At 49.5% G+C, this 24,199-nt stretch overlaps 2 protein-coding genes across 6 annotated transcripts in view; one reads left to right on the top strand and one right to left on the bottom strand.

Annotated features, from left to right (window-relative positions):
• The window catches only part of BRIP1 (BRCA1 interacting helicase 1), a 109,708-nt gene extending 103,924 nt beyond the window's left edge, over positions 1-5,784 (top strand). The window contains exons 28-29 of one of the 5 annotated variants that reach the window (XM_042830464.1): positions 155-2,399; positions 3,205-5,784. The gene's annotated coding sequence lies outside the window, so the exon portion shown is untranslated. Of the gene's footprint in view, positions 1-154; positions 3,161-3,199 lie in introns of those variants that run through there. The other 4 variants (XM_042830463.1, XM_042830465.1, XM_042830466.1 and 1 more) reach the window with 4 other exon arrangements.
• TBX4 (T-box transcription factor 4) lies at positions 1,598-24,199 on the bottom strand. Its single transcript, XM_042830474.1, has 8 exons — positions 24,044-24,199; positions 23,197-23,291; positions 13,945-14,064; positions 12,319-12,466; positions 5,233-5,385; positions 4,067-4,155; positions 3,408-3,649; positions 1,598-2,220 (listed from the first exon to the last, which is right to left on the bottom strand). The coding sequence occupies exons 1-8, from the start codon at positions 24,197-24,199 to the stop codon at positions 1,598-1,600; spliced, it is 1,626 nt and encodes a 541-aa protein (XP_042686408.1).

Here is a 24,199-nt window from a genome sequence, read left to right as displayed (position 1 = left end):
TGCATTTGTGATATATATATATATATTTTTATATATATATAATATATATATATATGTATATAAATAGCTATTCAGCATGCAAAAATTGTAGTGATTTTGAAAATCTGATTACAAAATGCACACCAGTCACACACCGTCTGCTGCATGTGTGTAGGTTGTCCAGGTGGGAGCGTGCCCTCCACGGTGGCCTCAGGGCCGCCCCGCTGCGAGCAGCTGCCCTCCATCATCAGCCTCTCCTCGTTGGAATGGATTCATCCAAATGCAGAAGTGCCTCCTGACTTCTAAGTGTGTATTTCAGCCTTTTGCCTTCGCCCAGTTGGGAAGCAAGGGGTGGGAAGCACAAACCCAACCCTCTGATCACAACTGAAGCTTCAGTACTGCGCTCTTTAGTGGAAAAAGCTCCCAGCGCCACCGCTCAGCAGCACGGAGGAGGGCACAGTCCCTGCTGCAGGGCTTTTCAGGTGAAATCAGAGAGAGATTTGTTCAGTAAGGAGCACAGCTTCCTCCCACATGAGTCGGCTCAGCGATTCTCAGTGCCTCCTGGGGGCACTCTGTAAGCAAAGTCAGCACGGACAGAGTCAGCTCAAGATATTTCCACGGTAAGCAGTGGTAGCAACCTCTACACTGGTCATAGATTTTTACCTGCTTTACAAATGGTTGTACACTGTAAAGCGTGACAGGCAATGGGAACTCCTTCTGCTCCCACCCCACAATTAAAGACCGCTTCTCCATGCCTTCTTTATGCTGAAAACAATTCTTCCCAAGCTAGCTGCAAAAAAAAAAAAAAAAAAAAAAAAAACCATAGCACAAAAAGCGCGTTTCAGCTGAATGCAAAAGAAATGAAGGACCAGCAAATACAGAAACCCTTTCTGGAAAGTATTAGCGACTTTTAAGCTTAAATTTCATAAATATATTGCAATAAGCAAGTGTGATTTGATCAACAGAGTCTGAAGACACTGGGTATGTTCCTAATGCTGCAATTAATTTGCTGTTTGGCCCGGGGCATAACTCTTCACTTCTCAGTCTCCCACAGCCATGATCGATGGGGGAAGAAGGGACATTTGAGCACCGGTGCTTCTCCTCTCTGCTGTGCTGGGAAGGTCTGGACTGGCACCTCACCACTGGCATCAGAGGAAAGGAAATTCCTGCAGGTGGACAGAGCCTAACACGTGCTGCTACAGCAGTCCTGGAGCTACACAGCCCAACGGATCGCTTCTTCTTTGGTTTGGGGGGTTCTGTGACGTTGCCAACCGAGTACCATACAAACGAAGCTCGTGTTTTTCCCAAAAAGCCAAAATTTGCTCATGGACGTTTACTGTTACAGGCAAAAGTGAATGACAGACGACTTCACTCGTTAGTCCAGAAGATGGTTTCTATCAGATCGGTAATGAATTAATTCATTCGGAAGTGAGTCAGAGGCTGATGGATCCAGGAGTCGGAATTCTCAGTGTGCCCGAGATGGGCTCTCCCTGCACGCACGCGCCCCTGGGAAATGCATGCTCGTCTCACCCAAGTGCAAGTTACCCACAGGTATAACGCTGCCTTAGCACCGTCCCGGAGCAGTAACGCAAGCTGCGGCACCGCTGGGCCCGCGGAGTCACCCGTCCGTCCAGTTCTCCACCGTCCCCATTCCTGAATGGTACTGCAGCGAGGACTCCCGCGACAAGGAGAAGCTTTGGGAGTAGAGGAACTCATTGGCAGCGTTGAGGTGTGGGGAAGGCGGCTTCCTCTCACACACGGACGGGTGCACTCTTTCCCTTGGGAAAGACGATGGGGGGACGCGCTCCCGAACCTGAGACTGGGCCAGCTGGTTGTAGACACTGAAGTGGCTGTTCCCCGGGGGCTGTGAGCCCTGCCCCGCGATGGACGGGAGCCGCGGCATCATGGTGGTGGCTGTGAAATGGGCTGGAAAGGGCTGGTAGGGCACAGTTTCCATTGTCTGAACACTGTAGCTGGTGTAAGGTGCGACTGAAGTCCACATATTGCAGCTCAGCGGGGGAGGCGGAGGCGGCAAGTCATCCACCGCCGGCACGCCTGCGATCTCAGCCCCTGACCCAGAGTACATGCAGGCTTCCCGTGGGGCCACCTCGCTGCAGTAGGACGGGCTCAGCATCTGCTGCTCGTAGGGTGGTGGGGAGCGGAAGTAGTGATCATCACCCACTGACGAGGAGGCCTCCAGGTAGGAACGCTTGCAGGGCAGGTCCAGGTGCCGCGCGCTTTCTGCGGGAAAAGAAAAAGAGCTCAGGGATGGGACTTCAGAACGCAGGATTGTTCCGCTACACCACCAGTGCTCTTTTTCAGACCATTTCAGACAACGTGCAATACCAACAAGGTGTCGTGTTGCAAAATATTGGAGTAATTCCATCATCCTCCCAAGCACGCTGATGACATTTATCAGGGTAAGTAAGTGACTATTCTCACATCAGGGATTACTTCACCTTCATCCAGATAACAGAGGTCCGTGGCACTCCTGCAGCACTACTCCTGACAAACTCAAGAAGTCTCTGAAAGGGTCTTATCACAGCCCTCCTTCCTGTCAGTACCAAAATCACTGTACATTTCCCAGATATTCATGTCAAAAGCTGCAGAAATATCTCAAGATAAAGGAGACCTTTCCCAGCTGCCCATTCTTCTTTTCAGCCTCACATGCGGGAGCTCGTTAGCAGAATGCTGCATTTATGAACTCATCTGCAAATTAAACATCTGCTAGAAGAACACATTTGCTTCACAGTCCTTATTTCTGGTGGTATTGAATTCCTCATTTGCCCATGATCAGAGGATTCTCACAGCTTAAATAAATTAGCAGCCAATGAGACATGCAAATAGAAGGATTTGGCTGCGTGAATAATTTTCCTTCTAACTTGAAACATGCCATGATCTCATCTGATCTGGACTAAAAGGAAGACAACGCAGCTACAGCTCGCTTCAAGTTAGGACCAGCTGATAAGGAGAAGGATGCGTGGCCTCCACCGCCCCACTGCTTGCACTGGGATAACTACAATGGCTCCTCCTGCAAAGTGCTCATTCAGGGCAATTTCCTTAATGCTAATGGCCACATCAGGACATTTCAGGATAGATAAGGCCTCCTCACTGCAAGTATTAACTCGGATGACTTATCAAGTGATAATTTTTCAGTGTGGCTTCATTCCATTTAAATTATGTGTACTGATTGTTGGTTTTGTTTTGCTTTTTTTTTTAGCACAGAGCCTCAATTTGCCCTCTATGGGACAAAACCACTAACAACTGCCCAAAGATCCAGCTTGTGAACCCTGACCCTCCAAAACACTTTGATCACTTTGAAGATTAAGGTCTAAGAGACACATCCAAAACAAACTGGGATTATGGGTAAACTTTCAGTGCTCTTAGGCCTATTTGCTGCAGTATTTTTCAGTGTAAACTCGAGTTACCTCTTCTCTTCAGGCAGTGATAGAAGAGCCCTGAATCTCTCTGTGCTGTGAAGGTGTTGAGTGACAGATCTTGAGTATCTGAGGCTGCGAACTGCATGTGAGCACCGTTCTCGTACTGGTAGTGTTGGAGGGTCTGGTGACTGCCATGGAGCGGGTTAACATCTGGCTTGGTGGAGAGCTGGCCATGGCTGGACACCAACCTCTGCCTCATGATGCTTTTGGAAATCACTGGGTATTCTTTGCTGAAGAAGGCGAGAAAAATATTACTGGTTAGACAGCATCAGCATGACCAGGAGGATGAAATATGAGTTTGGCTGCCCCAGCACATCCCCATCCAACGGCTCCACGCCTTTGCCAAGCACGATGAGCTAACCCTCACCATGCTCCGGGCGTGGGCAAGCATTGCAACAGCACACGAAATGCATCACTCGGCTACAGGAAGAGCTTGTCGGAGGCAGGGAGGGCATGAAATGCCCTCAAATACAAGAAAATTGGATGCCCCACAGTATTCAACAGTTTTCTTCAAAGAGGTGCAGCACATTGACAGTGAGACAAGGGCAAAGGGGCTGAGCAGTGCATGCCAGACACCACATGGCTATGTGCAGCAGCCAAATTCAGCCTGCTGACCCAGAGCCCTCCCATCCAGCCTCCAACCATACCTTTGGAGCCGTGCCACGCGCAGGTCGCTGTCGTCGCTTCCCCTGAATCCCTTCGCAAAGGGGTTGTTCTCAATTTTCAACTGAGTTATCTTTAAGAGAAGGAAAGCAAGCAGAAATCATGTGAAAACAGATGGGATGATGGGCGGAGGGGCTGAGTCCTCTGGTGCCCGGTGGGTTCCTTCAAAAGAAGATGTTGCCACCACCTGCACTGCGCTCAGCCACCAGCCCCTGCCCATGCACAGCAGTGACAGTGGGAGTATTAAGTTTATGGAGCACTTTGGGGACCTCAGGGATGAAAGGCACCATTGACCTCGATATTTTAAGGAGGTATTAAATAAGCGCTTTTGAGCCTTTTTGGTTAACCACGTTTGGGCAATTGGTCATTTTACACCAATGTCTACAACTTTTCAAACAGGATTCACTTTGGTGCCTAAATACGTTCCTTTTTTTCCCCTGTCTTACCATACCACACTCATCCAGGCTGCCACTCTGAGCCTTTTAACTGCTTGCTAATTGCAAAATCTTGCAAGGACTGTGTGCCTCAAAGGAAACACAGCCATCTGTTCAGGAGGAAGAGGCACCCAGGGATCACCTCAAATAGGACCGCAACCCAGTGCTGCCCTGATCCAATGCATGGAAAAGATGTGGAGAAACCCAACCCTGCAGTCAGTGCATCGCTGTGCCACACACCCAATGCACAGCCCCAGGCCCTTGTGTTTTGTGTTCCCCCCCCCAACAAAACACAAACACCTGGAGCCCCCCTCCTACCTTCACCTCCTAACCACAGCGCAGGCTCCTAGCTCGGTTTTATGGTTGCATTCCTTGTGTGCCTTGCTAAACACACATGCTATAATTACTTTTTGCTGTAGATTTATGAGCAAGCTTTTCCCAGCCGTTATTGGATTTGCTCACTGTTTTGAATGACATCTTAGAGTTTATTATTATCCAATTCATTAGTTCCTGGACAATCAGGCCTTGCCAGGCTGTTGGTGCCCAGCGCTTGTCGTTCTTCCCCTTAGCTACATCCTCTGGCCCATCAGCCATGCTTCGAGGTTAATGGGCTGCAATGGAAACTCAGCTTTTTGAGCAGTTCTGTTCCCTCCCCAAGCAAAGCTATAGGAGCACACAGCCCAGAATGAGCCCCTTTGGACCCCAAAGTGCCGTACCTTGTGGTTCTGGTAGGAGGTCACCGAGATAAAGGACGTCTCTGGAAACACGTGGGTGCAGAATGCCGTGTTCTTCGAGCCAAAAGCGTTGTTCTCATCTGCCTTCACAATGTGCAGCCGTGGCTGGTATTTGTGCATTGAATTGAGGATAATCTGGAAAACAATTGGTGCTAAAGTGAACAATCCGATTTTGTAAAAAATGGCAAGTCTTGGCCACTTGACAGCTTGGTCCCACTAGCGCTATGCTTCAGCTTTGCTTTCAGACTGTAGGGGAAAACAACATTGTTTAGCATGTATAACCCATAGCAGAGTGGGTCTCTGCTGCTCTGGCAAGTGATGCTGTGCTGAACTTGGAGCTTTTCTGCTGAACGCTCCTTTTCTTATTGCTATTGGACAGAGTCAGCCTGGGTGGAAACAAAGCCGTAAATTTTTTTCTCAGCTCACATTGAAGCTGCAAAATACATATAATTCGCCAGCAGACTGGTCCATAAAGCTTCCCCATAAAATACTTTACGGAGCTGAAAAACAGCAAAAGCAAAAAAATATATATATATCACAGAAACCACAGAGGGGGAAAAAAGAAAAAAAAGAAGTCTGTGTTTTTCTTTCATCGGCCGCTAAGAGAAAGCTTCAACCAGAAGGTTTTCTGCAGATCGTGCAGCAGATCCCACAGGTAACCCTGCAGGTGAGACGTGGCTGGAGAATGGTGAGGAGGGGCTGTGGGACGCAGTGGGCATTCAGCCCCCACAGTGCACGCAGGGCACAGTGCTGGGCTCTGCCAAGGCACGCAGGGGCTGGTGCCTCATTGTTCTGCCACAAGAATGGCTGTGCCCACATGTGACAAAGTAGTTTAAAGAAATGGATTTTCTTCTAAGGAGTGGGATGGGTTTTAAGAAAAGCCTCTATTCCTCTCTCTGGACAAAGAAAAAATTATTTGCTTCTGGTTTCCTCAACACAGCACTCTTCAGCCTCTTCCCACTCCCAAACCATCTTCCAGCTGTTCCTGGGACTGGATTGTCCCCAGCATGGCCAACACCCTGAGCAGCCACAGGACACATTCAGCCCTATGGAGAAATGGAATCAACAGGGAATGCTGCACAGGTTGAGTCTGCAGGAGGTGGTGGTGAGATGGGCGTGCAGGCAGGTGGATTGGACATGTGGATGGATGGATGAATAGAAGGATGAATGGATGGATGGATGGGCAGACAAATGGATGGGTGGGTAAATGGACAAATGGATGGATGGACAGACGGATGGAAAATCAGATGGACTGATGCACAGAAAGGACAGAAGGATGCACGGACAGACAAAACCACAGTTTGCATTAGTTCACACAAAGTGTGGATTTAGCCCATTTTAAATGAAAAATAATAAGAAAGAGAAGTTTGCCTCAAAATCAGCTGGACATGAACAGTGCCACAGTGCTGCACTGCAGCTGGACAGGAGGCACTGCTCAGGGCTCGTGCTCCCCACGCCCCTCCATCCGGCCACACGGATCTGCCCACAGTAGCCGGCTGCATTATATATACCACTTAAACACAATTTTTATTGTTGACATTTTCCAGACAGCCCTCCTTGCTCCCCAAGAGAGAGAATGAGGAATTTTTGGCATTTTATCAGCTTTGCATCACGTCTCCGAAGCACTTTGTGGCTGCTGATACGCAGGCTGTAGAGCTGAGAGGGTCGGCTCAGGTTTTGGGTTGCAGCTTTTGCTGCGCTTTCATGTGGCGGCCTCTCGTAAAACAGCCGAGATGAGCAACGCCAGAAGGCTGAGGCTCATAAGAAAGGGCACGTCAATTTTCAATAATTAAGGGTTGATAAATATGGGTTGTCTGGAGCAGAAGCTGAAGGGTGCTGAGCTTTGCTCACCTCCTGTCCCCAGCTGCCCGGGTCTGGCAAGGCAACGTGTGGCTCCAAATCAGAACAAGTGAATGGCATTTAACCTCAAATTTCCAGCGGGTGGATGAGCAGCCTGTTTCCTACCTCCTTTTCATAACAGTACCCTCGAGGGCATAAAGATTCCTTTAAAAACCCTTTTCTTGGCTTGAGCCTTTTCCAGCACCAACACAAACTGGATGAAGCCTTTGGAAGGATTGTTGACAGATGCACATGGTTACATCCATGGCTACAAATCCTCCCAGGGGTTCACTTTGAGCTGCTTGATATCTATGGGGGGAAAACACCGAAACAGCTTAATCTAATCAACTGCAATGTGCTTTTGCCCCTTGCCCCAGGGTGAAATACGCCGCACTTTGTCCCAGGTGCAGGAAGCAAGCATTGAATTGACCTGCCCACTGCCTGTATTCCCACCAACAACTTTCTGGAAAGCAAGAAGTGCACACACACACACACACCCCCTGCTTGCTTGCCCTTGGTTTAAGCACTGTGCACTCAAAGCCCCTGAAAAGTCGTTCAAAAAATCCTCCTCAGCCTCAGCTGTAAACCTCAGCGCCTGCGCGATTGGAACGCCAATAATTTGGGATAAATACTTTTAAAGGCTGCTGTGGAAAACCGGTCGTTGGCTAAAAATACACAAAACAAATGTAAATTCCACTGCAGTGACGAACATCAGTGGAAAGATTAACTTAAAGAATTGTGTTGAAAAATGAGAGGCATTTTAATTGATGGGACAGAGCTCGGCAGCACAGAACTCAGATTTGAGATGGACATTGCTTTGTGCCCCACTGATGGCCACAGATGGCCCCAAGTCCAGGCCCACAGATATGGGATTTTCCACCCCCCCCATCTGCCTCCTTTGTGGTGATCACACTGTTGGCAACTGGAACTTCAAGTGTAATATAGTTCTTCTCTCCTTTTTTTTTTTTTTTTTAAACATTTTTTCCCCTTTTTTTGGCACTCCCCACTCAAGAGCAAATGTCAAAAAATGGTGTCATTTGCTCCTTCCATTTAATGCCAACTTGGAAAAACACTGCGAACATCTCAGCATCTCAACCTGGGTCCGGGTTTGCCACTTTGCAGGACATGGCCTGAAGGGTCAGAGCTGGGCACGGCCCCATCACAATCCCCAAAAAATCAGCAGTAAAACGTATTTACTTCCATATGAAATTTGGGGAGTTGATTTAAGAGCACTCCCTGTTTCTCCAAGGTATCAAATATCATATGATGCAGTGGTTGCCACGGCAACTGCCTTTTTTATATTGAATAGTAAACGTCTACGAAAAAGCCACATAATTTTATGGCTGCTCCCATGGGATCACATCATAACTAATAGAAAATCTCTCATTTTTGTACATTTTTCTGCTTCTTTCTTCCTTCACTCTATTCTTTTTAGACTGAAGCGCCCAGCCCCACGCCGGCAGGTCGCATCCCTACCCATGACAACACAAACAGCCCCAACCGAATGCTATGTGCAACCTCCACAGCTCCATCACCACCTGCCCCAACCCTCCATGTTCCCATCTGGCCCCAGGACGCTGCTGTAGGAGCAGAACCCAGGGCTGTGCTGGAGGAGCCGCCCCATGCCAAGCACCTCCTGGCAGTCTGCACAACAGGGAGCAGAGGGGAATGCTGGAAAATCCTGGGAAAAATTCAATGTGAGCTCAGACAAATTGTTCCCCACACAAGGGCCAACGCTGCAATATTTTTTGCTTTCTTTCTTTCCTGGTCCTTTGTTGCCTAACATCAACTGAGATGGGCAGTGGTGTTTCCTGAGTTCTTGACGCAGAGATGCTGGGGAGGGGAACAAATACTGTACCATGGAGACGTGCACCATGACCTCAGCACAGCACTGCTCCTTGGTTTAGGAACAGAACAAAGCCACCAGCACAAAGATCTCTGCTGGATGTCACCGTTCAACCGTAACACAACTGGAGGATGCCACCTAAAATCGATGGGTTATAAGGAAGGCAATACCATCTCTTGCGTATCCTAACTGAGCTCTTCTTCATGCCAGTCCCCAGAAAACTGACTTCAAACTTACACAAAAGGGTTGCATTTTGAATGCTTTAAATGAATAGAGAAAGGAGGCACTGGTTGCCACCAGTGTCACCACAACTGTGCCAGTGGGTGGTGGCCCAAGGCACACACCTGGCCTGGTCACCAAGCATGGAGCAAGAAAGTGACAAATCCTAAGTTGAATTTGGGGTTTTGTAAGATTAAGAGGACATGAACCTAAATGGCCTGGGTGTTCCTGGCAAGCAAAGGGAAAGATGATGAAATTGAAAGAAAAAAATGAGAAGGAAACACCGAGTGATAATCAAATAAAACCAAGGATACAAAAATAAAAAAGAGAGAGAGAGAGAGAGAGAGAGAGAGAGAGAGAGAGAGAGAGAGAGAGAGAGAGAGGGAAGTAACAAAAACTCATCAAAATTGAAGAGCAAAGCCAGAAAACAGATGTTTGGGGCCAAGAAAAATCAAGAATATCACTCGAAATGTCAGCAGAAGTGATAGATCACCCCTAGCACTCCGCAGCCTTAAGCCTTGGGAGATTACATCTCCAAAACCAAACCAACACTGTGATGGGCAGCAGGAACAGAGCCCTGCAGTGACTCAGAGGTCCCAGGGAGCAGGGCAGTTGCAGCAGCAATGTGCTGGGGGGTGAAACTCAACCTCAGCTGCCACCTGTGCCGATCTCCACTTCTAATCTCTGTTTCCTTGTCTGTTTTTCCATAGGAATATTTTTATACATTCTGTAAAGAGCGTAATTTCCAACCAATATGAGCCTGCCAGAAATAGCCATGCAGTGCAGTCACCCTAACCCAGCTGGCCCAGGGGATGGGCAAAGGCCAGGGCAGGGGCTGCATCTCAGAGGGGCTCCCACCAACACCAAAGACCAAACCTCAATGCTCTGTGTTCACACCAATGCTGCACCGCTCAGCACTGTGTGCAAAACCAGAAGTAGTCATTTCTCTGTCAGGGAGCTGCCACTGTGAGCAGCTCCTGCAGCACCTCATAGCAAGAGGTGAAGGAAAACCCAACCAGGAAGACAACAGCAAAGGAATTCAGGTCCCTGCAACGAGCACCCCCGGCCATAAGGGCCATCTCACAGGCACCCTCCACTTCGTTGTTTACATACTTGAAACCTCTGGAGAAAGTGGAATTCCATTCATCAGTGTTTATCACTGAGGAAATATTTGTTGCGACTCGCTCAGTTTTTCCCTGAGCTAACCCCTGACAGACACCAGCATCCTGCATCCCTTCCAGCAAGCAGTTGTTTCTGTGATGTAAGGATGGCTCAAACAGCTGAGGGCTCCAATAGCACGTGGCAGGGCACAGCCTGCTTCCCCAGGGAGGAGGAATGCTCATGCTGTGCCCAGGAGCACTGCAAGCAGGAGATGCCACCATACCTCCACGTCCCCGTGCCCACCAGAAAGTCACCCAAGGCTCTAAGCATGCACACATTGCTCTGCAAATCATGAGCATGAGGATTTTGCTCAGATCATTGGTGTCTCAGTGCTCTCTTTAGCATCAGACTGACCTCCAAAGCCAAGCATCCCACAGACTGTTGATTTCTTAAATCCATTCTCAATTCTATTCCTCAGCCTGATGTGAAAGGAACACTTCACGGTTGGAAAATCCCCCACCCCACAGACACTGCATGAGGACACACGTTCCCTCTGCTCCTACAGCTCACCCGTGGGAGTTTGCAGGCAGATCACAGCGCTCTGTGCTTCATTTCTTCTCGAAAATACAATTTCTATTCTATTCCTTCCTGACAAACTGCACAGATCTGTGCCATTATGCACAGCACCCACGCAGGGCACGGCTCATAGAACAAGGGCTGCTGCCCATGCCCTGCAGTGCTGCCCCAGCCCAGCCTGGAGCTGCGGGTTTTGAGGGTTGGAGGAAATCAGTGACAAAAGGAAACAGGCAGCCAGCAGAGCTGGAGCGCGAGAAGCAAACAAACCATGCGGCTTTCCACACTTGTTTGCTTTAGGCAGCTTCGAGAGAAGGGTTGCGATGGCTGGGATGGATTCCTAGAAAGGAGAAGCTGTGATTTAGCATAATGCAGGGCCCTGTGCAGGAGTGGGATGGGGGCAGCAGCAGCACAGATCGCTGTGTTTCCAGCCCTGAAACCTTCACACTGAACAGGTGCTGAGCCCAGGTTGTTCAAAAGCAAATCGCTCATTGAGCAGCCTCGAGAGGAGCTGCCAGAGAAGTGTCTGAACCCCATGCAAAGTGAGCTCCATCATGGTGATGTCATGGTGAGGCTCTGTAGGAAGACAGTGCTGCCAGAAGGAGGAGAAAAGGCTCTTTCCCACTCAAACGCGGTGTTAAAATTGCAGTTAAGTAATGACACAGTTGGGAGAAGCAACCATTTCGCGTTGCAAAAGCAACACCACACATCCTGTTTGTTTCACAGGCACACCAAACATCCTGTTTTATGGCTTGCATTTTACAGCATAAATAGCAATATATATTAAGCTGCACTGCTAAGCAAGGGGAAAAATGCAACGGGAGCACAGGAGGGAAACTGCACAGTGAGCAGCACAGGGTGGCTGCACAAAACTCTCAGCTCTGCTTCCTCCTGCACAACTCCATAGGGCTGGTCCCATTTCATGCCATGGTGCTTTCACCCTTAAAGATGAGTGGAAGATGGGGGTGGCTGTGATTGATAACATCAGCATGGAGCCTTTGGGGTCAGCAGACAGGGCAGGGCTGGCACAGCCACTCTGCAGCAGCACCAGGACACGTGTAGATGGCTTTGGGAGTGGGAAATTCACAGAAAACTGTGTGCACGGAGAAAATCCTGGGCCCTGTTTCCCTTTCTCCAGTCACTGAGGTTGGTTTGTTTCTATGTGACTTTCAGCTAGGACAGTGGAAAACATCGGGTATGTTGTTTAACACACTGAGCTCAATAAATGTTCATCTCCCACTTCTGCATTCACCATAAACATGAATATGTTCCAAATGAAATACTGTCTTTTACAGGGCCACTAAAGCCAACCTGGAGAAAAACACTTTCATGCAACTTGTTTCTGCAAGCTGCAGGAACAATGGCTGGGCTGAAAACCCCACAGCACCCCTACAACCATACAACAGCCTGTTCAGCATCCCTGCATCCCACCCAGCACGCTCATTATGGGCCCAACCCAAAGGATTGCCCTCGAAGAACTTTGCTCTTACATGCCCGAAGGGATCCAGGTGGTTGTTGGTGAGCTTCAGCTTCTGGAAGGACACGAGCTGCCTCATCCAGTGCGCTCCAGTGGCAGGTGAGTCAGGATGCACATACAGCCGGCCCGGCATGGCCGGCTCTGCCTTCCCAGCCACCATCCTGCAAGCACAGTGATCACATTGCAGCACTGTCTGTCTGTCCCACAGAAAGTATTGCCATTGACCTCCCCTTGCAAACCACAGTGCAGCCATGTGCTGAGTCTCCAAGAGGCTCCCGCTGCCCATGGGATCTCTTTGTCCCAATGTCACAGCTGGCAGAGCTGAACCACCGTCTCCTTGGGTCACTGTGTTGACATTAGCCAAGGAGGACACCTTGCTTGGGTCTTTGGAGAAGGCTGGCCACGGATGAAGCCTTCCAAGACCATCCAGCAGAAAACACTTCTCAGTGTCAGTTCCCATGGGATGGGGCTGGGCGCTGCCCCTTTGCGCCCACATCCCCCCTTTCCCACATATCCAACCCTCCACCAGCATTCATGGATGTGAAACCTCACTGCGATGCATGGCTTCGTGGCAGCTCCCCCATTACTGTGTATTGTTCTCTTCTCATAAAACACCAATAAAGGCATTATGACCAAAAACAACAGAGACTTTCCAGCAGCAATAAAATGAAAAGGGGAAATAGCTCTAGGGCTGGCAAAAGCTAAATTAAACAAAGTTAACAACTATCCATCATCCAGGGCTTAATGGTTAAAGCACAAAGTGGGCTGCGTGCTCCATCTACTCCTCTTACCCAAAGGCACTGCAGGACAAAAGGGAGTAGAAAAGAAATTTTTGAAATCTAGAGCAGCCCTAATGTGCAAGTGAATTACTGCAGTTTTACAGGATGTTGCTGTTCCCATTGAAATGAGTATGAAGTTTTCCATGGCTTGTCCTGACTTTCTGCTTACTGCTGCATGGTGAAAAGATGAGCACGGCCCATTCTCAGCGAGGGAGGCTGCTGGGCATTGTTCTGGGGAGGAACAAAAGGGGAAAAAAACACGCTCCCTTTGTCAGAAAGCAAAACTCCATCTGCCTCTGGGGTAAGCAACTTTACTATCAAAGACACAGCAAAGGGAGGGAATTACAGAAGAGGGAGAAACTCTGGTGGAAGAATACTGAATGAGAAGGAAAGAGGCAGTGGGTGGGAGAGCTGTTCCCCCACGTTACATAGCTCATCCCCAAGTGCAAAATATTGCTGCTGGAGAGAAGAAAAAGTGTACAACTTCTCTCATTTCCCATGGATTCATGATTTTAAGGCCAAAATGCACCAGTGGGTCACCGCTTACAGCCCCTGGCACGCACAGGCTGCAGGCTCACTCTCACACGCCTGCACGAGGCCAAGCAACCTGTGGCACCTCCTCTGATACGACCTCCTGTCCTTTGGAGATGGATGATCCACATCTACCAGCAGGCAATCCATTGGCTTGTCCAGAATACTCAAATTTTTCTGGCTTTAACTTTCAGTCACTGGTGATCATTGGGTCTATGACTGCTCTGTGCCAGAGCTCTAGGACACCAGCATCACCCATGGGCAGTGGAACCATCCATCCACCTACAATTCATAATAAAAGGAAAGCAAACAGGAGAACGTCCTCTTACCATTTATTGTCGCAGAATTTGTACCGGTGGTCATCGGCCGGGACGATGTCAATCAACAGAATGTACTTGGTCTTGGGATTCATTCCAGTCACTTTGACCTTGTAGCTGGGAAACATCCTCCTTAGGAAAAGCAAAGGGTTAGCACATGAAGGAACAGCCTAAAGTAGATGGAAACACAGAGCAGTGCCACAGAGGGCAGCTCCATCACCAGCATATGATGAACCCAAGCTGGGACAAAGGAGCTGTAAAGCAAACTGCTGCCTACACATTGCCACAGTGAGCATTGCCCTTCTCCAAGTGTGAGCTGTGAATGGGAACAGAGAGCTTCACTACAATCACTTGTTATTAAAGATAGGGGCATATATCTCACTTATCTAAGAAACCTTTACCAAACCATACTATTTAATACTGCATCTTATCAGTATACATGATCAATATATATGTGACCCAATATTTCTGGCCCTTCAGAAATCACCAGCACTGGCGTTTGCACAGCTAGGTGCTTGCTACAATCAGAAAGATTAGCACAGCAGAAGGGCAATATAAAAACATAACTACAAAGGGAGCAGTGCAGGTAGGAGGGAATTTTACAGGAAAGCAAATGTGCTCACTCATCCCTGAAGAGCTCAGCTTGCAGAAAAGACCCCACAGTGAGGGATCTCCAACCAGAGATCCTTCCCTAGAGGCAATCAGCCTTAAATGGGGTCTGAGAGAGGTGCAGCCAGGCTCCACCCTTTCAGTCTCAGCTGAATTGCCTTCACCTGTGCTCCCAGGGCTGACGGATCCTTTCCCCAGGTGATCAATCATGGTTCAGGCCATGACTCTGCAGTTCCCATACAGCACTTCACATCCCCTGAGCCGCTGTTCCCTTGGCTCCATCACTGCAGTCTCCTCCTCACCCAGTCAAAAAGCAAAACACACCAACCAAGTCAACGGAGTGAACCAGCTCACTGTGCTCTTCCATCAGTTGGCCAAGGCAGCTGCCAAACGGGCTGTGACGTCTCCTTGCCATCAGCACAAGGGGAGGGGAGATGAAAATGTTTCCGTGCTTGGATCATTGATTGTTCCAATTAAGCCCTAATGTCACTGCTCACTGGAGGCCCTCCTGCCACTCCCTTGGTCCAGCAGCACCATTTTGTAGCAGCGTGAGGAGAAGGCAACAAAATGGGCCCTGTTTGAAATCATCTCAATCGACTCTTTTACATGCCCTGCATAAATTCCAGATGTTTACCATGTAATTAGCCGGGACTAAAAAGGGGTGGTTTACCAATGTCCGTATTTGATTTTCATTCATAAACTCTGCTCTCCTCTTAACCTTGCCCTCATACAGGTAAGCACCTGTATAAATACAGTAGGACATTTCAATTTGTGAATACACAGCCCGATTCACACATCGAAAAAAATCGTGTGAGGAATCCGATCCGAATGCCAAGCGTTAAAGCCTTAAAATTACATTTAAAAATGAAACCAAAAAGAGGAGGAACGGATTAAAAACCAGCAAAGGGAACGATGCGATGCGACGGTGGCTGCGTCGTACCCGGATTTTCCAACACTGAGCTTCTGATTTTCTTTCTTTTCCCCAATCATTTCATTTACCGACGTACATCCAAGCTGCTAAAGTAGCCGGACTGATATATTGTAAATGTTAAGTGCTTTTTTAATGGCGTTTAAAATTAAGCTTCAGCATATGGAGTTCATACAGCGTGGACATGCCTGAGTTTATAATGTTCTTTCGTATAGCCCTCTAAAATAAATACAAAGAGCCAAAGTACTACTATAATATATACAGCCGGAATTCTTTCAGGATAACAAATGGGGACCCGCATCTGATGGGAGGTGTTGCTTAACTTGCGCGCCGCTCGCTATCTCGCGCTGGTAGCGTTGGGCTCAGCCGTCAGCAGCCGCCGCCACGTTTGCCAACTCCCCACATTCTTTTCCAGGAAAACACGGGGTAGGTTTTAGTAATTTGGCTGCTCGTGACCATTTCATCATTATTATTAGCTGCTGCGTTTTGGCCTTTAAAAAATATATATATATGCAACTAACGCGCCGTCCAGGGACTTGTCAGTTTAATTTTCTTAATGAAAACATATTTCTCAACCCCTTGGCAGGGGCTGGTTTAGTAAATACATCCTTGCAATGGGATACAAACACGGGCTGTGCGTTGCTGGTGGGGAGGCATGGCAAAGCGCAGCGCCGCGTCCAACTCAAAGCCGTCACAGAGCTTTGCTTAGGAATAAAAAGACGTGGAGCACCGAACCGTGTGGCTCCGTGCGGCTCCCGGCGCGCGCTGGGACACAGCCAGCATCTGCCTGCCCAATTCGTGGCTCCGGGCAGGAACTCCCCTGTGGATGGGCGTTCTCGCAGAGGATGGGGCATGTTGGCCAACTTTCCCCGACAATAGCTCACTTGATCATTGAGAGTGGCCAAGAGCTCCACTGCGTGCTTTGCTGCACTCTATCCTGCCAAGATTGGTTATGAAAATGGTAAATTTGGGGTTTCTGGGGAGCTCGGTGGGGTTCTGCGCTGGGGATGCAGCAAAGGGCGAATCCAACATCAAGCAGAGCTTCAGCCATTGCCCGTCCACCTTCGGCTTGGATCCAAAGCCCTGGGAGGTAATGGCCCAGCATGCAGAAAGCCCCCAGCATATGCGAATGCCACCACTTTCCCAAAACGCTGAGTTTTTTCCCCTTTATGCCCTTGTTTTGGAAGGACCAACACAGGCGTGACCTTGCACAAGCACCCAGCAAGAGCTGGGTTGGAAGACCCCAATTTTGGACATGTCTAAATGCCTCTTCTCCCCATCCCCTACCCCTCCCAGTGCAGAAGGAACCACGCAGAACACACCTCGAGGGGCTCCTGAACCCCCCTGTTGGACGTCAGGACGGATGGGGACATTGCTGTGTCCCACAGGCAGGGCTCTGGCACAGCTCTGGTGCAGATGAAATGTACCAAAAACAGCAAAAGCCAGGAAAATAAACAAGCAGCATGATTCCAGAGCCCTCCCAAGCTTCAAAGATGATGTGCTGGTGAATTATTTGTTCTGATAATGAAGCAGTCACTGCTTAGCTAAGTTTATGCTAGGCACATTTTATCTCTATGTGATATTCACAAATTGTTTTAAAATGAACTGTTAGAATAAGCATCTCTTGTTTATTTATTTATTCTATTGCTACCCAATCCCCTCAGCCATGCAACAGTTACTGACACGGAGCCAAGGCTCCTATTATGTTCAAACAAAATTTAATTAATGTGTAATTGGTTGGTTGGATTTGGATCAGAGCAATAAGAGGAAAGATTTGCTTTCATTATTTGGGGCAGCAATTCCCTTCAGGCTCACGGGCATCTGACCCATGTCTCACTTCAGGTCGGTGTAAAGCACTGGGATGAGGGGACAGGGAACAGGGGATGGCAGCCCTGCGAAGCCCAGATCAAGGGCTGAGTCAGTGCCCTCTGAAGCACATGGGAACACAGGCACTGGAGCTCTCCCTGTGTCCTGTGCTGGCACTGATGCTGCCAAGGCTCCCTTCTCTTTGGGGTATAAATCTGCCAAAGTCCTTCAGCTGTTCAGAAGGTGAAGACTTGTTTCCAACAGCACTTCCAGCAGGATGAAGGTTTTCAAGGACAGGAGGTGATTTTGCAGTCCTTTGTTTTGGGGTGGGCAAGAAAAGTGCAGGGATTGGGTGCCCAGACATTTCAGCACAGCCCTATCTGGGAAGGGACCCCCAGGGCGCATTGGGGCATGAAAAACAACCCGAAAAACAAAAAAAATCACTCAACATCTCGGCCAATGTGCTGAAGGCTGCCTCAGAAATGGGCAGAGATGCCTCCAGCCATGCTCCCAAAGCACCAATGCAGACTGCACGCATAAAACCCCGTGAAGTTGGCCTAAAATTCCCCATCAGAATTGCCTCCTATGGATGTTACTGCTCGTCTTCATGGTTAGGAGAGAAAGGAGTGGTGCGTGGAGGCCCCAAGAACCACGTTCTGATTCTGATGAACTTTCCTCTTTTTCCTAATTTCCCTTCTTCTGACAAATATTTCTTCCATTGACTTCACGCATCTTTAAAAATAATATTCTCCGGGGCAGATGAAAACAAATTTGGGGATGTCAGCTGTTTCTTTTAGGCTTTTAAATGGCATTTCCTTTTTGATAGATTCTTGCTTTCAGAAAATACTTTCAAGAGATCAAAGAGTTTTCCAACAGGGTCCCATTTTCCCAGTGTCTCCTAACCTCAGTCCCTTATTTCTCTTATCACCCACGCCACTCCGCTATGACGCTCTGTATACAAAGTAAGAGCAGTTAACTTTGAAGTGCTGGATTAGCCCATGCCAGATCCTTGCCTCAGAATAACAAACAATACAGGTTCAACAGGAGTTCTCATCAGTAGTTCATTTTTCAGCCCCAAATTCACTGTCACTAACACAAGCAACATTGAACTCTCAGTCTATGGGCAGATAGGAGAGATTTATCTGGTGGCAGGACCATGACCTAGTGATGAGGAGGTCAGACAGTTAAGGGATTTTTATATTTTGGGATGGCGAGGCTTTATTTTATTCTTTTTTTTTCTCCCTCTCTCTCTCTTTCTGGCATCCAATTTTTAAATAAAACATTGTTTCTCACGTACTTGAGGACTTGGTTAGCTGCAGGGCTGCGGCCGTGGCTGAGGAACATGTCCTCCCCTGCGTGGGTGCCGAGGTGGTGCTGGGACCTTCATCCCTGCTCCGTCCATGGCCAAACCCCGCAGCCAACCCGGGGAAGGCTTTGGGAACGGGCGTAGCTCTGAGCATCCCAAGGCTTCATGATCCCAACGGCGAGGATTGCAGGATGAAAAATAAAATCCCATCCCTGCCCTGCCCGGCGTGCCAGAGCTCCGTCCCTTTGCCAAAGCTGTCGACATCGTTAGCAGCTCAGCCAACAGCACGGCAGTGATCTCCATTCCCCCCCCAAGCAGGACTTTGCCCTAAGAGGGTAATTCCAGGACCCCAAATGTTGTGCTGAGCAGCTCAAACATTCCTAAAATATCCGCTTTATTTCCAAGTTTTAAGTTGATGGCGCACATTCCAGCGCTCAGCTCGGATATTAAGGTCTGCTTTTGGATCAAAAACCTTCAGGAGAGATTCTTGTAGCTGCCTCAGAAGGTTCTGGACAAAAGTTTCCCTTTATTGTAATGAGAACTGGGCATCCACATGCCCTACGGAGCCATGGAAAATGTAACTTTTAAGGGATTATTCGCAGAGGAAAGCTGCACCAGCTCAGCCAAAGCAGTTCTACTTCTTCAGACCTTGATGTCCTAAAAACTACTTTTATTTTGGTTTACTAAAGTTGATTAGGAACAGATCTTTTTTTTTCTTTTTAAAACTAAAACGAGCCACTTTTAAAATGAAACCTGAACATCTGAAGGGGGGGGGGGGGGGGCGTCTTTTCCACACATGCAAACCACTTTATTGAGTCCTTTTTTTTTTCTTTCTTTCTTTTTCTTTTTCCTGCACGGTATTTTCCTACACGTGCCCCTCAGAACCTGCTACCGTAGGGCTGAGGCTGTCCCTGTAACACCCCCAGAGCTCAGGGCAGCACCTCCATCCCCATTCGCTGTAGGGGAGTTGGATTGAGTGACCTTTTAGGGCTCCTTCCCACTCAAACGATTCTATGATCTCCTGCTTCCACCCCTGAGCAGGTGGTGCTGCTATAGAAGAACGACCTATTTTTCTTCTTGGTCAGCTGCTGTTTACGAGAGATTTGTCATAGGCTGCATCAAACTCTTTGTCCCTGGCAATATTTGGATAGAAACTGCAGAGCTACAGAAATTGGCACCTGGAAACCCCAGCGAATGGCCAAAGCTAAATGAAGGTTGGCAGAAAGCAGAGCCCCGAGTGCATAAGGGAACATTCACTTCCTGCAAAAACAACGCTTGGAAGGCGAGATCGAGCACAGAATTAGGAGACACAGCGGGTTTTGCCGCGAGGTTAAAAAACAACACCACCACCAACAGCAGCAATTGTTCAGTTAAATGAAGTCACATTGGGAAAGAGGAGTTAGAGCGAAATACCCCGTGTGCTCCCTGCCCTGAACAGCCCTACCAAAACACCCGGAGCAGTCCCCTCACTGCCGAGCCCCTGCAAAGCCCCGCACCTAGCACTGTGCTGCTGCGAGGACCCCGCTGCTCCGCTGCACGCCGCAACCCCGAGTGTCCCCTTTAGCCCCTTCCAGCTCGATTTCGTTCGTTTGTCTGAACACAACAGCTTGGAAAACTCTTTTTCGGGAGGATTTGGGGATATTCGTATCCTATAGAAACAAAGGGAACGGCCGGTGAGTGCTCGCAGCAGCCGGGGCAGCGGCCGCCCCGTCGGGGTTGAGGGAGGCTGAGGGCGCGGGGTCCCGCACGGCACGGCGCGGGGCAGCGGCAGCGGCCGCCCCGTCGGGGCTGGGATTGGGGATCCGACACGGCCATTCCCGGCCCCCCCTCAACCCGCGGTTGCCCACGGAGCAGCGCGTTCATCCTCCAAAAAGCCGCACGAGAAAATTCTCCCGAGATCGAATTCGTAATTAGGGCGAAAACGGGGGGAAAACGGGGGCGGAACGCTGAGGTACGGAGCTCGGAGCTGCGGCCCGAGAGGTGCGGGGTTTTACGGCCGAAGGAGGCGCGGTTGGATGCAGAGTTCAGGGAACTTTGCTAACATAAACTTTTTATCTTTTGATGATCCTTTTAATATAAAATAATCTCTCTCCCTTTTTTTTTTTTTTTCCCCTCCCTCCCACAATGAAGCAGCCGAACATTAAAAAGATAGCGAGCGCATTTTAAAGATGTTTCCACTTTATAAATCACGCTTTCTTGGCAACAACGCGATTCCTATTGCAGCGCTGAGCTCGCTGCGCTTTCCTAATGTCTCCTACAGATCAGCCCTGAGAGGGAGTAATAATCCCCCAAAGTAATTCTCAGCCCTAAATTCCCCATAATTTATAGTGGCCGCGTTCTGCGGAGCGCCGCAAAGAACGAAACCGATGACTGCCCCGCGGCCCCCCCCCCCCGGGGGTATCGAGATTTGCCTTGTTTAGACACAGAGCCCATTTTACACCGCGGCCGCGGAATTAGCGCTTCCGCTGAGCTTTGCGTTTCCTCCCCACGGAGCGAACTTGTCACGAAAGTCACATTTTCTTTCCTTTTCCGAGGGCTTGAAACTTTAAAAATTGGGATTCGATCCCTTTTCGTTTGTGCCCTTGGGGCTGAGCAGCCCCACGATACGGGCTCCCATCCGCAGAGCATCTCAGCGTGTGCTGGGAGGGGATGCGGCCCCATCAATGCCTGCAATCCGCCGCTTTCCCTCCCCCCCCTCCCACCTCAGTGCTAAATACGAGTACACACAATTCTCCATCAACCCTCATTTTTTTTAATTGGGTCGAGGGGAGGTTTGTTATTGGCACTTTTTGTTATTAAACGGCTTGCGTGGAAGGAGGAATGAAACCTGCTGCAAATCTCGGTTTGCGTTTCGCCATTCGCAACTCGGGACAGCTTTGATCCCGGTAGCGGCACCGGACGGGGCCGGATGGGATGGGATGGGATGGGATGGGATGGGATGGGAAAGGAAGGGGCTGCGGGATTTGAGCTGCTCGGCCCGAGCCGACAAAACCTCGCCCCGCATTTTCAGACTGTTTTCAGTTGGATGCAGGGAGAAGAACTGAAATCCCCGTTTCGTTTCGGGGAATTCAGGGGATTTTAGCACGAAAGAATTCTTTTGGTGTTGTTTCTTTTCGCTTTTTTTTTTTTTTTTAATGTATCTATATTATTAATTTCTTGCCAATACTGCATCTATTCATCTATTTATTTCACTGATCCGAATTTTAGAAGCCGCTCTGCTTGTCGCCCAGCAGCACGGTGCCCCATCACGCAGCTGCCATTTGCCGTGCCCCCCCCCCGCCGCCCCATCTCTGGAGGAAGGTGTGTGAGCACTGCCAGCTTCTCCGGACAAAGAATGTGGGGCCGAGCCCTATCCATATGGATTTGTTTAAACAATCCACGTTAAGTCTTACAAAGAGATAACATGCACATTTGAGATGCTTAGGGTCTAGAATTTGGTAAAGATATTACACGTCCCGAGCAGACACGCTCAGATTCTATAAATTAAGGGTAAAATATTTGAGGTCTTGATCCCCCCCGCCTTGGCTGCTTCAAGTAGCGGCCCTATCAGAACGGATCCGGCTCTTCCCATCAGCGGAAGCCACAGAACGAGCTCTACGATTTCGTACAACGTGATAAGGGCAGAGTTACCTGAGAGATCGTTTCGTATACAAAAGAAAGAGCGACACAAGGGAGCAGCTCCGGCCCGGCACCTCCTCCCGGGGGCAGAGAGAAGCTCCGAACGCGGGCCGTGGGCTGGGGGGCAACGGGAGAAGAGAAACATCCCCCCTACCCTCAACTCCAACCCCCAGCTCTGCTCCCATAGAAGTTTCAACGAGTTGAAATGAATTAAACTCATTTTAACACCCAACTTCGGCAATGTTGGTTCTCTGCCGCTGCCCGGCACCTCGCAGCTTTGTTGGAAAGAAAAGTATTTCGGTGCCGAATGCTCACAGCGGTTGCGTTCTGCTCGTGGGGGGGATCGGGGGGGGGGACGCTGTCTGTGCTTTGTGTCCCACTGCCATCCCCGCAGCGCTCCGAGCACGGACGGGCCCTGTGCACCCCCCTCCTCCCTCCCCCGAGCCTGCCTCGAGTGAAGCTGTTGTGATTCGGACCCAATTCGGACCCAGTTCGCTTCTAAGGAAACGCAGAATTTTGTTCCCTTGGATTTTGGACTGAGAAGCGTTAGCTCTCAATCTTCCAGTTTCGAGCCTAAAAGCACACCCTAAACCTGCACACCATTTTGGTGCCAAAAAATCCCGCTGTGCAGAGTGGGGGAGAGGGGGGGGAAATATCTAGAAGTGGAGCCGCAATTCAGGTAAAGTCCTCAAAAAAAATTAATTGATAGGATAATTTGGAAAAATAAAAAATAATAAGAAAAAAAAGAAGCAGCACCAAAGAGAACGGGCATTAATCGCACCCAACGCTTCCCTGCAGCCACTCCTCGCTGCCGCCCCGCTCCAACACGCACAGTTTGCAGAGAAAAAACGATCGCCCTGAAATCCGCCCTGACGATGACCATGTATTTCTGTTAATGGCACCGACTGCAGCATCGCAGCGGTGCTCGGTTCGCGGCTGAAGGATGGGGACATTTAGTACGGATCAGAAACAAAAGAGCCCGGGGATGCCCACTGACCTGCCTGCTTTGGTTATGATCATTTCGGTGCCCGCTTCATGGAACTTCTTCCATAGCTCCTTCTCGTGGAGATAGACTTTGATATTTTCTATCGTCTGCAAATTAAAATGAAATAAAATAAAGAGAATGAGAAATAGCAACGAGCGGCCAGGGAGCGCCCTGGGAAGGGCCGTCCGACGGCACCGGAGCAACGGGAAGAGCTGCAGGGCAGGAGAGGGTCCCGAAAATTCCACCTCCCTTTGCCACAAATAAAAGCAACAAACGGAGCTCGCTTTGAATTGCAGAGCTTCACATCCAGGCCGGGCACTGCGGCCAAACGGACTTTTTAATTGTTTTGTTATTATTATTATTTTTCTTTAGGGCTTTCTGTGCCCAGGCGGCACAGGCGGACCCCGACGGCGCCCGAGGGGCCTGGAATGGCCGTAGGGACGCCGCGAGGCCGCACGGCGCTGCTCGGCTGATTCCGCGGAATTGGGGCTGAGCAGCCGCAAACGGCCCAGGTTTAGTTTTGTCAAAGTAAAAGACCAAAAAAAAAAAGCAGCAACATCAAAACCGGCGCCGAAAGGCATCGCCGGGCCGGACACTGCTCGGGAGGTGTCGGTGCAGAATGACCGCACCGAGGGGCGCAGCGGCATGCTTGCAGGGGAAAAAATAAATAAACGAAGGGGAAAAAAATTATAATAATTGAAAATAGCGATTTCATCGCGATTCTTCGACCCACAGCCCGGAAAGATGCACTGCCGAGGGAAGCTCCGGCACCTCACCGAGAGCAGAAGCGGCTTTCCCGGCCCGGCAGGACACGACGGGCAGCAGTAACCGTTTGCTCGACGGCGCGTTCCGTGCGTACCTGCTCGGGGTCGGGGAGCTGCGGGCTGCTGAGCGGAGTGCTGCTGCCCCCGGCTACGCCGAGGACGGGGGAGCCCGCGGAGGAGTCCGCATGGCCGGGTGCGGGGGCTGTTGGAAACCCTTCCTCGGTTTCAGACAGGCTTTTCTCCTGGAGCAT

This window comes from Centrocercus urophasianus, unplaced genomic scaffold, assembly GCF_019232065.1.
Source record: "Centrocercus urophasianus isolate 14NV4802_14NV808 unplaced genomic scaffold, USGS_Curo_1.0 seq_33, whole genome shotgun sequence".
Lineage (NCBI taxonomy): Eukaryota > Metazoa > Chordata > Aves > Galliformes > Phasianidae > Centrocercus > Centrocercus urophasianus.
The sequence above is the reverse complement of the archived record's forward strand: the minus strand, read 5'-3'. Positions and strand labels throughout refer to the sequence as shown.